Source organism: Odontesthes bonariensis, chromosome 21, assembly GCF_027942865.1.
Source record: "Odontesthes bonariensis isolate fOdoBon6 chromosome 21, fOdoBon6.hap1, whole genome shotgun sequence".
Lineage (NCBI taxonomy): Eukaryota > Metazoa > Chordata > Actinopteri > Atheriniformes > Atherinopsidae > Odontesthes > Odontesthes bonariensis.
Genome location: NC_134526.1, coordinates 12,069,794 through 12,084,199, shown reverse-complemented (window position 1 = coordinate 12,084,199; position 14,406 = coordinate 12,069,794). Strand labels below are relative to the sequence as shown.

General features: G+C 40.7%; 2 protein-coding genes across 2 annotated transcripts; one reads left to right on the top strand and one right to left on the bottom strand.

Moving 5' to 3' along the window:
* The first annotated feature begins 501 nt into the window (after positions 1–501).
* On the top strand, positions 502–12,954 carry cdip1 (cell death-inducing p53 target 1). The gene is made up of 5 exons (XM_075453387.1): positions 502–584; positions 8,450–8,597; positions 8,933–9,073; positions 9,495–9,765; positions 11,159–12,954. The coding sequence occupies exons 2-5, from the start codon at positions 8,522–8,524 to the stop codon at positions 11,268–11,270; spliced, it is 600 nt and encodes a 199-aa protein (XP_075309502.1). The 5' UTR covers positions 502–584; positions 8,450–8,521; the 3' UTR covers positions 11,271–12,954.
* Positions 12,801–14,226, bottom strand: polr3k (polymerase (RNA) III (DNA directed) polypeptide K). The gene is made up of 3 exons (XM_075453388.1): positions 13,980–14,226; positions 13,770–13,857; positions 12,801–13,202 (listed from the first exon to the last, which is right to left on the bottom strand). Exons 1-3 carry the CDS (start codon positions 14,088–14,090, stop codon positions 13,075–13,077), a joined length of 327 nt encoding a protein of 108 aa, XP_075309503.1. The 5' UTR covers positions 14,091–14,226; the 3' UTR covers positions 12,801–13,074.
* Between the last annotated feature and the right edge of the window lie 180 nt (positions 14,227–14,406).

Here is a 14,406-nt window from a genome sequence, read left to right as displayed (position 1 = left end):
TGTAATAACATACAGATTTTAAGACGGTGCCGTCAATAATGATTGTAATATCACTAATTAAAATAATAGCTTAGATAGCTTGTTGTAACATTTTTGCAGCTAGAAAAACAATCTGCCATTAGAAGTTTTCATTTATTTATTTATTTAGTTTCAGTTTATAATTATGTATGACAAATGTTTTCATAAAAAATAATAATTAAAAAAAGGGGATGGAGTATGCTCTCAACAAGAGAACATATGCAAACCATTTCTCTAATGAGATATCGGACATTTGCGGATTTTTCTTCATATGTAGACCTACTTTGAATGGTTATTAACTTTTTTGGGGAAAAAAATCTTGCCGTTCTGTTGATTTGGGCAACCTATCCATATTTGCCCTGTTAAATTGGACTGTTAGGGTTAGTAAACTGATTATAGCGTTCACCGTGGCGGGAGCAAAGTAAACATCTTGAAAACACCGGTTTATGTCAGAATTAATGACGTCAGTATAAATCCGTCTCAGCGGATGTTGACTCTCCTCAGGAGAGTCTGAGCTGCTAACGTCAAACAACTTCGCTTGCTGGTGGCATTTCTCCTGGAATCGGGTAATTTGGCCTTTAACCATTCTGACAGCTGCTTTATTACAGTCACGACTAGAAACACATTTTTACGCATATTCATCCTGAGCGCCATTCACTTAATGTGCACGTTTCTTCCCGTATCTTTAATCTGTTGTTTCTCTGTATAGAATGGCGACCCTAGCTAGCTAACTAGCCCGCTAGCTAACGACAGCTAGCCGTAAGCTGTTTGCTGCAGCCAAATGAACGTATAGTTGTCCTCAAGTTGCTGAGCACAAAGAATTGTTGTTAGCCGTGTAAAGTCATTAGCATACAGCATGTGTTGAACTTGTCAGTTTGCCACTATGAGTGACTCCTTCGTTACTCCGCGTTAGCTTAACCTGTATTAAGCTGGAAAAATGTATGCTTTTTTGGCATTAAATCCACCAGGTTACAGTAAAATCAGCACCGACTTCCGCTAAAGTATATTACGTAACTAAGTTATTCATGGCTAGTTGTGCAAGTAGGTTGGTGAGCAGGATGATCTGCGACTGGATTAATAAACCTGGTGGTTAAGTGAGAAAGAACTAACAGTAAGTAAACAGTTGCAAACATATGTTTAAGTGATCAACAGTAATGTGCCTCACACATTTGTTTTCGTTCTTCTTTACCTGTTTGTTAACTTCAAAGCTTAAAAAGGGGGCATTATTAGCCTTAACACTGATATAAATAAGGATTCTTAAAATAATGTTTTTACATCATCCTTCAATTATTCTGTCATGGTTTGTAATGACAATAAATTGTGGCCATATTACAGTTTGTGGCGGATTTGCCACGCTTCCCAGGTTGAATCTTTCTTTTAGCAACAGGTAAAGACGACAAATTCTAACTAAGCTTTTGTGTTTGTGAGTGACATAGTAGCTCATACGCTGTATTGTCATAAGCTTGTTTTGATGATGCTCTCTATACAAATACTACATTATTCAAATAAAAACAATGCTAAACCTTAAGATATTAATTTTTTTTTTTCAATTCAATGTATTTTATTAATATAGCGCCAAATTACAACAAATGTCATCTCAAGGCACTTAAATAATATAGCCTTGTCCAATTCAAGCCAATTGGAGTTCAATTAATTGTAATCATAATTAAAGGGATAATCTGGAGTAAAATGCACTTTAGATCAATTTACGGGATGTTGGGAGTACATACGTTGAGTTGACATCAAAATCATGTCATTCGGATGTGTTTTGAGAATTTCGATTTGACCGTTTTTAGCCAAAAGTCGTTAGCCTGGAAGTGAATGGGGCAAATCATGTCACCGTTACAAAACGCTATTTTTATAGCTCTTCTACAGCTCCAAACATCATAACACTTACGTGGTAGTGAGTAGAGGGTCCCTAAAGCCAAACCGAAGTGTCCCGAGGTCTTCATGTGGTCGGATATCAAACCAACTTCACCACGGTCTGTAGCGGCAGCTGCAGCAGACACATTTCCGTAAAGGTACTGGCTTGATTAAATTCATTCTGGACTCTATATCCGACCACATGAAGACCTCGGGACACTTCGGTTTGGCTTTAGGGACCCTCTACTCACTACCACGTAAGTGTTATGATGTTTGGAGCTGTAGAAGAGCTATAAAAATAGCGTTTTGTAACGGTGACATGATTTGCCCCATTCACTTCCAGGCTAACGACTTTTGGCTAAAAACGGTCAAATCGAAATTCTCAAAACACATCCGAATGACATGATTTTGATGTCAACTCAACGTATGTACTCCCAACATCCCGTAAATCAGGGGTCCCCAACCACCGGGTCGCGGACCGGTACCGGTCCGCGAGACATTCCAAACCGGGCCGTGAGATTGGGGGGAAAAAAAAAAAAAAAAGACATGTAAATCGGGAATTCTTTCATTTCACTCGCTAGATTCTATACTTGGAAACTGCATAGATTGCATTATAGGAGGCCGATTGTGCACGTTTATTTTTTTCAATGATGACTGTCTGTCTGTCATCATATCCTAATTTGTAAAAGCATCTGCTAAATGTAATGTCTGTTGAACGTAAAGTACAAAAAATAAAAAAAATAAAAAAATATATATATCCCCCCCCCCCCCCCCCCCCCGACCGGGCCGCGGGAACAAATTGCAGAACCAAACCGGTCCTTGGTGCTGAAAAGGTTGGGGACCCCTGCCGTAAATTGATCTAAAGTGCATTTTACTCCAGATTATCCCTTTAATTTAAAAATAATCCAATTCATTCATATAGAGCCAATTTTAAAAAATTTTAAAAAATTCCTAGCTAAGGAAACCAACAGATTGCTCCGAAACTTGTCTTCAGTCCACTCTCCCGTCCTGAGCGTGCCTGAGGCGACTGTGGAAAGGAACGATTCCCTTTTAACAGGAAGAAACCTCTGGCAGAACCAGACTCGGGAACAGTGGCCATCCGCCTCGACCAGCTGGGGTTTGAGAAGACAGAAAAGAGGGGGGAAACACTGTAACACCATTCAAAGGATAAATATGACTTAAACCAGCCTAATGCAGTTCCTTTAATCCCAAAAACATGTTCAAGTCTCTGTAATAAGATACTGTGATCGACCGTATCAAATGCAGCACTGAGATCCAACAGGACAAGCACAGACACAAGTCCGCTATCAGAGGCTAAGAGGGGATCATTGGTAACTTTCACCAGTGCTGTTTCTGTGCTATGATGCACTCTGAATCCTGACTGAAACTCTTCACACAGATTATTTCTGTGTAAATGAACGCAAAGTTGAGCTGCAACTATGTTTTTTCAAGAACTTTAGACATAAAAGGGAGATTGGATATAGGTCTATTATTAGCTAACACTTCTAAATCAAAAGTATTTATTATTATTATTTTTTTTTTTTAAGTAAAGGTTTAATTACAGCAACCTTAAAAGTCTGAGGTACATATCCTGTCAACAAAGACAGAGTGATCAAATCGAATATGAAAGTGTCAATTGAGGGGAAAACCTTGAACAGTCTGGTTGGGATTGGGTCTAAAAATACAAGTTGATGGTTTAGAAGAGAATATTGCTGTCGTTAGTTCAGAGAGATCAACTGGACAGAAGTCATCTAAATACAAATCAGGTTCTAAAGATACTTCTAAAGCTGCTGTACTTGATGATACATCACTGATAATAGTGGGAAGGACTCCATCAATTTCCTCTCTGATAGAAAAATTTTTATTGATAAAGAAGCTCATGAAATCATCACTGCTGAGAGTTAAAGGAATACCTGGCTCAACAGAGCTCGGACTTTTTGTCAGACTGGCTACAGTGCTGAAAAGAAACCTGGGATTATTCTAATTCTCTTCTATCAATAATAAGCAGTTCTAGCTTTACGAAGGACTTTCTTATACGTTATTAAACCATCTTCTAAATTAGAGGAACGCCACTGTCTCCAGCTTTCTTGCAGCCTGCTTTAAAGGACGCAGCTGTGAATTATATCAGAAAGCCAACCTCTTCTGACTGATCAGGGCTCTAGACTAACTTTTTACACTGGTTGCACTGGTGCGCCCAACTTTTTTTCTTAGGTGCACCAGCACAAAAGTTAGGTGCAGCCAATTTATTTTTAAATCGCTGCAATCTATTAACTAGCAATCTGGTCAAAATAAAGTTCTTTATTTGAAGCACAATTCTACAAACTTACTGAACTTAACTTTCTAACTACTTACTGAAAAAATGTTGGTGCTTAAAGGTGGAGTAGGGGATCTTTTTCTGGAACATTTTTTTACATATTGCTTGAAATACTCTTCACACCCCCATTGCAACCAATTAATTAAAAGTTTTGACACAAATATGAAAAGTTTTAGTGGCCTCTAGAACGTACAATCTAGGAAAAACAGTATCCAATCATACTGAACGGACCGTTAACAATGATTGGGTTCTGATGCCGTCTATCAAACTGCAATCTGCTCCTCCCTCCCCCTCCTCCCCCCTGTGCGCGTACCCTGCTCCGTGAACGAATTACGTGTCCAGAAGCTTGGCAGGAAGCTAAACTAGAGCCAGCTTGGCTAGCACCTAGCATTATTAAACGTATAGTTAGCATATACTAAATACTAAATACGGCAACGATCGATGCTTGCTGTCAGAACAGCGCTCGTGCACCTTCGTGCTCGTGCACCTTCGTGCTCGTGCGCGTTCATGTACTCTAGAGGCGTGCCTTCGGGGGGAAAGTGAAGAAAAGGGTTGGGACTTTTTACCTGTGTATTTTCAAAATGCAGCTTCGCTGGACTCAAAATCCAGGATCTCCTACCCTACATTTAAAGGGCTTCACTGGCCTGAAATTTAAACTTAAAACATCTCAAGATAAATTAAATAAAAAGAAAATCTAAATTAAAATTGCAAGTGTTTTAAGGGCTTCAAACTGAACATCTCATGGCTCAATGTCTTGTGGATTATCCTCCATTGCAGTCGCATGCCCCTCGGATGGCTAACTCCTGTAGTTGGGTTATATATATATATATATATATACATATATATATATATATATATAAAAATCAGTATATTCACCGGTCTTCCTCTCCTCAAGATACGGCCGTACACAATGACGCATTCCTGCCATGGACTCACTGTTCGCAATTAGTCTTTTTTTTTTTTTTTTTTCAATGTATCTGCGATGACTCCTATAAATTGCGCGCACGCGACATCATTGCTGTATGTCGGGTTTATGTTCAAGCCATTTTTCTTCTGAGAATTATTTCGGACTTGAACTTAGTGAAGGGAACTTTTGCAATTTGGTAGGCAACGTTAAACTTGATTATCATCTCGGCCTCGTCCGATGATGTGTTTGCTGCTGCCTGCCGCTGAAAGGCAGCGGGGAGAGGGGACACTGAGCAGGTAATGTGTTTCATAGATGCGTTGTGCTTTTTCAGCATTTCAATTCGAAATGTATTAGAACCAGTCACAAATGCACTATTGCCACATTTTACAGTAAATGCAATGCATTATATTATCGGCTTTACTGTATTTTAACCAGGGAAACTGGTCAAGCCACTTTCTTGGAAATGTATACACTTTACCCCTTTTAATTTCAGTTGGTTCTGGCTCGGAGTCGATCGTATGTGGCTCATTATCTGATGCTAGCTCCGGAACAGGGCATTCCATAACGTGGGAGGTTGATGGCTCCGTGTCAGAGCATTGGTTGTGGTTATTTTCGGACGAATCAGGCCTTAACTTAACGAAAAAGTTGTCAATCATTTCATCTCATCTCATCACCCGCGGCTGTTTAACTGACGGTTCATCCAGTGTTGCCAAAAAAAAATCACAAGAAGTCGCTATTGGCTCTCTGAAAAGTCGCTAGATTGCGTCATAAGTGACGTAACCACGCCCATATTATATATTTTCGCTCCTACCTGAGCCGAAATCAGCCGGCCTGAAGCTGATTTCAGCTCTAAACTCTGTAAACTTTAGCAACATTTGAAACTTTTCAGGCCAGAAAGTAGTCGTTTAGATCCCCAATGTGTTAAAAACCTGCCAAAATACCGGCTATTTACAATTTTGTTCCGACGAATTCGGCGCTACTAAAGCTAGCCGCAGTGAGCAACGCACTTCCGGTTATTTTGACAAAATAAAATACCCGTTGCCTTTTATCATAGGGAAAGCCATTACGATAAAAAGGTGCTTTTGTTTTGAAAACAGGAAGTGAACCTACCCTCGTTGTAGCTAGCTTGAAACTGCCGTTTTGACAGGAAATGACGGTATGCCGGGTTGCCGCCGGGTTGCAGTGCTTCTGTCTCGGCTTGTATGGTGTCGCGGGGCAACTGATTTGTCACTCACAAAACAAGTTAAATTGTCGCTAGATTCAGCCAGATTGAGCCCGAAAGTCGCTAAATCGCTAGATTATTTTTTTTGTCGCCAGAGATGGCCAAAAGTCGCTAAATCTAGCGACAAAGTCGCTAAATTGGCAACACTGGGTTCATCACCTCTCTTTCTGACTACAGGATGCGCGTGTTCAAACATACACACACGTATACGGGCCAATCAGAGGGGGGTTCGTGGTTTAGACCACGATATGGGTCTAATGTGTGTCTGTTGTTGAACCACAGGGAGACTTTCAGAGTCGCGTAGACTTTTTTTTTTTTTTTTTGAACGGGTGGTTGCACCATTTTTTTTTAGTTGCACCATTGAGAAAATAGGTCGCACGTGCGACCAAATTGGTCGCACCAGAGAGTTGCTATCAGAGAGGAGAGAGAAAGCTGGTGGCTTTTTCCGGGTGGTACTGCACTCTAGGGCGGCGCCAACGAAGCAGTGCAGAGCAGTCAGAACTCTCTGGTGGTACTATGAGATCCACCTTAGATGCAGCCATTGCTTTGGATAGAATTTTTTATATTTTTTCATTTTAATTTTAAGGCAGGATAAATTATCCTTTCAAACGGCACTTGGTTAGATTTTTTTTTTTTTTAGACTCACTAGATTTTTTTAAAATACACATTTATTGTCAGTATTCCATCACGAGTGACGTCACGCATGTGGCATCACTTTACGGCACGGTCAGTCCTAGCGCTGAGCTAGCAGAGAGGTGTTAGCTCAAATAGTTACAGATTTCAGCTCGTGTCATGTTTAATGTTCATTCAGGATCCTCCTTAAGAGCGCACCCCCTTTTGGCTTAGAACTAGCCTCTGGTTTAGCTTTGGTTGTTGTTAGCGGCACCAGGTTAGCACTCTGGCACAGTGGACGAGTGCCGTAAAGCAGCCGGTCGTAATCAGCCGTGCGTTCTTCAGATTCCGTTAGCTAGATGCTAGCGGAGACTGACTCGCAAATGCCAGACCTGTAAGAAAACAGAAAGATATAACTCCCAGGTTATTGTACTTTTGATATAAATCCACATCCCTCTGTCAGAAATCACAGTAATATTTTCAGGTTTCAGCCGCTAGCGGGGACATTTTTTGAGTTATTAGCGCCAGCCCTATGGCCAATCTCGATTCTGCACTCGCTCGCCAGCGCCCCCAGACAAAATCAACTGAACTGCAGCCAAATTTTGTATAATGGGGCGAATAGGAAGCGAAACGGCTGTCTGTAAAAGGGCTGTGGTCGCACTCTAGAGCCCTGCTGATTACCTTCTTTTTCAGAGGGGCAGCATTGTCCAGTGTTGTACGCATTGAAACTATAGTGCTGTCAACAAGAGAGTCAAGTTTTACTAAAATTTAGGTAGCCGTCTTCTGTCATATCTGCACATGGCAGTGAAGAAAAGGCTGATGGAATTAACTCTTTAAATCTAGTTACAGCATTCTCTGATAGTCACCTTCTATATTAGGAAACCCATTTGGGACACTAATGTTTCAGGGTTTATTTAATGTGTTTGGACCTCTGAATACATTGAACATATTCAGGTTGTTGGCAGATAGGACACAATGCTTCTTCAGAGTTCTTGTTGGAAAGCGGTGGTGTTTTTTTGGCAATACTTATTGGAAAAGGAAAAGCATTTGCATATTTTTTTTAGTCATGTCACGTCCAGTTTCAATAACGTACCTGTCCTTCATCATGTTTTAATAGCAAGGCAACCGTCCCAGATTTTCTTGTTAACTGGTTTGTTTTCTCTTAGACCTTTGCTGGACACCACCATGCGTTATTTAGGCAGAGAGAGCAAGGGAGAAAGGAGTACTTCCTGCTTCCTGGTACAGCTGAAGTTTCATTTTACATGGAGGGCCGCCAGGCGAGTCAGTGAATCAGAGCTATGGAAAGGACTCTTGTCACTCAAAAGTTTCCTGTCATTTCACTTTGTTGCTGTGAAACGTGATATTTGTGTCGGGTCCTTAGCAGTTACACTGCCTTCTCGTCAGCTTCTCTGATAATTGACAGAAAATTGTTGGACTGTTTTAAGTTCTGATTAAGTTTTGTTACTTAGCAATTAGCCAAGTAACTCAAGAGTGTGCATGTTTCATTCCGCAGAGCGAAAGCCGACCTGTAGACTTGTAATCGGTGCTCACGTGTCCAATCTGCCAGCGCAAACATCCAGCCAGTATGTCCAGTGATCCTCCCCCTCCGTATCCTGGAGGTCCCAGTGCCCCCCTGCTTGAGGAGAAGAATGGACAACCTGGTAATGAAGCCAAACTTGTTGGAGTGCAGTGAATGTTAATAAGTACTCGGGGTAATGGTTTGGACTTTGACTTTGGAGTTTGATTCTCAGTGGGAAATCTTACTTGATTTAAAATTCTTACTTATTTAAGAATAATTTGGAGGGATCCACTTTGATCTGGGATTTGAATTGAATCTCTTCTCTCTGTTACAGTTACAGATTTACTGCACAACTTAAGACTGAATCTTCAAGATGTCTCATTGAATTCATTAATTTGATAGAAAATGTTTTGACTCTCACTTGTGCAGGTCTGCCTTCAGTGTTTTTATGTTTCTTCTTGGTCTGCTGTCTTTTAGTAACTGTAAGAACAGCTCCTCCACAGGGACAGCCTCTACCTCCAGACTACGGTCCTCCGCCCTACGAGGCCACACAGCCCGGCTTTCTACCCCCACATGTCCCTGGAGAAGGGCCCATGCCCATGCCTCCACCAACACAAGGTTCTGCAGCCCATCTACAAATATTAATAAATACACACAGCATCCCACTTCTGCACATGATTGGTTTATAAAATATTCAGTTGCTATAATAGCTATAATAGTTTTGATTTGGAGCCATGTGCACAGATACTGGACATCCTGTAATTCCACTCACCTTTCACTCTAGCACTAAACTGCCAATAAAGTCTCAATTCATTCATTTTTTTCTTTATTAATATGAATTTTTTTAAGCATCTTGGTACCTTTAACACCAGTCATTAGCTTCAGGGTCTTTTTATTTTCTGATTTATGTGTATCCACTTTATTGTCATCGCCTCCCTGAATGAACTTCCTTTCTAAATAGGATTTCTGTCTTTTCTGTGAAGTCAGTGTGGCCTGTATGTATTGTTTGTGCTTAAACTCCCAAATTCCTTCTTTGCAGGTGGCCCCTACCCACCACCCCACTTTGCTTACCCAATGCCAGGACAGATGGGTCCTGGTCCCAGTCACTTTGTCCACATGGGAGGTCACACAGCGACCGTCCTGGCTCCTCCGGGTGCAGCCACCACTGTGACAGTATTGCAGGGGGAGATGTTCCAGACCTCACCGGTGCAGACTGTGTGTCCACACTGCCAGCAGGCAATCGTCACCCGCATCTCCCACGATGTTGGCCTCATGAACACGCTCTTCTGTCTCTTCTGCTTCTTTGTAGGGTAAGTACTTCACAGGTTAGAAGTTTTTCTTATACTCTGTTTTTCGGCATTATCAGTGTAGGAATCTTGTTCAAGCTAGCAAAACTAGTTTTACATGACTGGTTTTGTGACATTGAGCAACGAGATGTATGCACATCCTGGGAAAACCCCGTACCGTGTGTGGGGAGAAGGAAAACATGACAGAAGCAGCGACACTGATATCAGCACTGTCCCACAGTTGCTTATGCAAAACCTCTTTTACAGCCAAGCCAAATTTGTGCTGAATTTAAACTATTTGAATTCAAATGAAAGCGCAACCCTGCTGAATTGGAATTGAATGGATTCAGGATATCAGCAGCGATATCCAGCACTAAATCCATTTTAAGCCATAAGACAGACACCACCTCCTACCTGTGACAGCAGTTCTAAAATGCACACCGTCGTTATTCTGAGCCATCAACAGTAGCTACAGCTTTTGTATCTTCCAGGAGATGTCTCTGTTGGTACAAGATAGGACTGCACTGCATTATTTTTAGAGTTTCAGTGGCCCATTTGTCCAAAAATAAAATCACAATATTAATCTAACTATTATTTAGGTCATTTAGACACCCAAATATATGCTGTCAAGCACACAAAAAGTGTGTTTTTTGTCCCCAATAACAGGATTACTGTGGTGAAATACTGTATTTGAATTGTTATAATAATCAAACTGAAATGCCTGCAGTAAGTGGTGATAAAGGCCAACAATTCTCTACAAAGGTTGTATAGTTCTTTCCAGCTTTGTGTCACATAACATTAATGGCTTCCCAGTCTTTCTAAATGAAGACATTCAGTCCTTCAGACTTTGTTCACATATATGTCAGTGTTTGTCGTAAAAGATTGAGAAGTCATTTGTCGGATTACTCTAAAATGCAGTACACATGCCACCATTTATGCGACTGGATGCAGTTCATGCGTTTTGCTTCTCAAAACAATATGCGTTCAAAAGAGTAATACATTTGCATCACAAAATCGTTCATCCAGAAAAAGTCAGACCTCACAATCGCTTGGCGCTTTTTCTCTCCCTTCGTATCACTGCGTGCTGTGCAGACCGTGCAGACCGAGCAGTCCCCTGCTTCCGAGCAGTAAACACCGTAACAGGTGCGGCTGTCGGCAGGTGGCTGCACGCAGTGATACGAAGGGAGAGAAAATAGCGCCAAGCGATTGTGAGGTCTGACTTTTTCTGGATGAACGATTTTGTGATGCAAATGTATTACTCTTTTGAACACATACTGTTTTGAGAAGCAAAATGCTTTATTTTTGCAACCTCAGCCAACTAGCCGGACTACCTTTCTGTGCAATGAATGTGCACACAAAATGTAGCCACATGCCAGTTTTTGACTTTTTTTCAACATGTTTTGTTGCTCATTCACAGGTGTGATCTCGGCTGCTGCTTGATTCCCTGCCTGATTGATGACCTCAAGGATGTGACACATACTTGCCCCAACTGTAAGGGCTATATTTACACATACAAGCGTATATGCTAACCACGGACAGCTGTATGCCACTGAGCCATGTACATGAACACACACACACAAACACACACACACACACACACACACACACACACACACACACACGCGCGCGCGCATATAAACTCATAGCTCCCCCTGCTGCTAGTGACAGCCCCACCCCCTCCCCATCTTTGCATAGTGTTGTGCAGCCCTCTTATATTGTAAGTGCAGTTTTCTCATTAGCTCACAGGATATTTAATGTATATATCTTTCTGCACACAATGTTGAAATCAACAAATCTGAACTGCAGAGAATGAAGGATATTAAAAGATCAAGAGGCAGATGGGCTGCAGGCAGACAAACTTAACTGTTTGCTCGCGGCTGTTCTTGTGATTTTTATGCATGTGAATTTAAAAAACAAACAAAAAAAACAGCCTCATTTAGGGAGAACTGTGAAACTGGTCACTTTATTTGAATTCATCTGTGAATTCTGCTCAGACGTATTTGTATTCATGAGTTGGCATTTTGTTTCAAAATGTAAGATATTTTATCCTTTATTTTAAGTTGAACTGTGAATATTTCTGTCTGTTTGGTCCTTTTGTTATAACAGACCTTTTCTTTTCTTTTTTATCATAATCACTTGTGACCTATTAGAAAATGACCCGTTTAGCAGATGCATTTATGTTACATGCTAGATTTTTAATTTATTAATCTTCTGGGCTCCAGTCATTTGTCACAAAATGTTAAGCGACCTACTGTTTAGCTGTTACTGATTCCCTCTGTCCTGACTAATTAATTTTGATAAAGTCAATATTTGCACTTTAAGTTGATATCCACCTTTTGGACCCTTCGCATTTATAAAAGAAAGTCATCCTCCTCTAAGCATTTATCAGAGGAAAATGTTATCCCACAGGTAAAAGCAACCAATAATTTGGCTTTTACTTGTGCTTGTAGTTAGCTGAGCAACCATACTTGCATTTATTTAAGAAATAGCAGACTAAGTAGAGTTGATAGATGGATTTTTAATCCCTAAAGAAACACTGCATGACATTTCAGTCACGTGGACTGAGTTTTGTGTGTCACGCTGGTGCTCCTCTCCAGAATAGAGTTAATTCTCACTTATAGTTTTAAAGTATTGAAATTTTGGATGGAGCCATCGTCACTTAACGTTAACCGTCTAACTAACACCGCCATTAGCCCTTTAAGCCTACTTGCATTGCTCAGATGCATGTTAGATGACATGTAGAGATGTCTTGACTGATACTGAGCTGTCTTTTAATGAATAAGCTTCAAATAAATTAGTGACTTCTCGCGAATGATTAATTTCATTGATGACCGTTTGCAGTGAACCATCAGGGTTTCACCTCTGCATGCCCGTTTCCTTGTTCACTGATGCCTACCGGGTGCAGTTTGTCTGCATGAGCTTCACGTCAAAACAGGTTATTCTCCCCGACTCAATGTGCAGTTGATTTAATCTTTTTTTTTTTTTTTTTTCCCCACACACCCCGCCTCCCTCCCTCCCTCCCTCCTTTCGAGGCTGAAAGATCTGTGCAAGAGAAAGCATTTTAAGTTGAAGGATTGCATTCAATTTTTATTGATGTGGATACTGCTGGTCTGCATTGCTCTGTCTGTGATAATGTACAACTATGTAAGACAACTTATTTGACTGTTGTATACAGGTACTATTTTATCAATAAAAATGATGAAGGAAAATGAACGATGTTTGGTAGAAAAATCCTGTAAATAAATATTGAACGCAGAGGAAAACGTTCCTTGTGTGTGCCTGTAAACAAAGAAGAATCTGGAAGTAATCTCGTCCGTTCCTGTGCAAACATTGTTAATCTCTCCACAGATGTCCACACTGGGCATTGCAGCATTTGTAGAAAGTCGTCATTGGTTCATCTGCTGATCTGGTCTGGATCTGCATGAAATATGCCCGAGGATGCTCACACTTGGGGCATTTTTCTGTAAACAGTAGAGAGTGCAGAATGTCGATCTGGAATCTGTTTTGAGTGCATTTGCAAAACATTTACAGCATGTGCAGGTTTTTGTTTAAATAGCCGAGACAGAGCTTCAATCAAAACAGACTTTATAAACCCAATCATAATTGATCTTGAAGAGCTTGAAATTAGTTTCTTGCACAATAGTAGAAAACACTACCGCGCAAATGTGATGCATATGGATAGAAGAGCAAGTCGCCCACACAAACGGAGTAGTCTTTCAGAAGTCTCTAGTATTGCTACAATTGAAATTGTATGTAAAACCTCTTTTTTCTTTATTTGTATAGTACTTTTATGCGAACTGAATGCAGCACAACTTCCTTTCCAGAGTGTGAAAGCAAATTCAGCAGAATTGCTTTAGAAAAGAAGCTCCCATCATGCGCTAGAAACCTCACAAAACACCCGTTTCAATATTTTTGACGTTTTTACGATAAGGGGGAAGCATAATTTTCTGTCCGACTGTTGCCAATGAATTAACCCTGCAGCACTAAACAGGGATCTACGGGTCACGGTTTGCTTTACAGTCACGTACCTGGGGTTGAATCCACGTTCTCCCATGCTGCTGCTCCGCCGAGCACATCATCTACTTCTTTCAACTTGGGATACTTACGATTATTGACCTGCAGTAGTGGGGAGAAAAACACGTTAAACCAACAGAAACTAGGCACCTGTGAAACCAGGAGCGACATGTTTGTCTGTCAGACAGAGGGTGTAGAGCTTGATAGAGTTAATTGATACTTGCCTTTCTTGTGATGTTATGTACGTAGGGACAAGAGTTACAGGCGAATCTCATGCACTTCTGTCCTTCTTCGACAATTAAAACATTTCCACAGGTTGGACAAAAGAGTAGCATGTTACCAGAAACTTACTAGGATTTGCTCGTATTTGATCACTACTTAAAATGAGACCGTTTAACAAAACCATCCGCTGGAAACAGTTTGGTACGTACAACAGCGGAAGAGCAGCAGATGGAAACCGGTGCTCCTCTTTTTACGGTTCGGTGGGAAACAAGGGCGAAAACTAGCTATCTGTTAAAACTACATGCTCTTAAACGCTCTTAATAGATAAAATAATACAGTTTATGTTTAATAATACAGACTTACTCCAATATAGGATGCATAAAGGATAAAGCAGTATCATATTTTGCTTTCACTAAGCGGAACCATTTA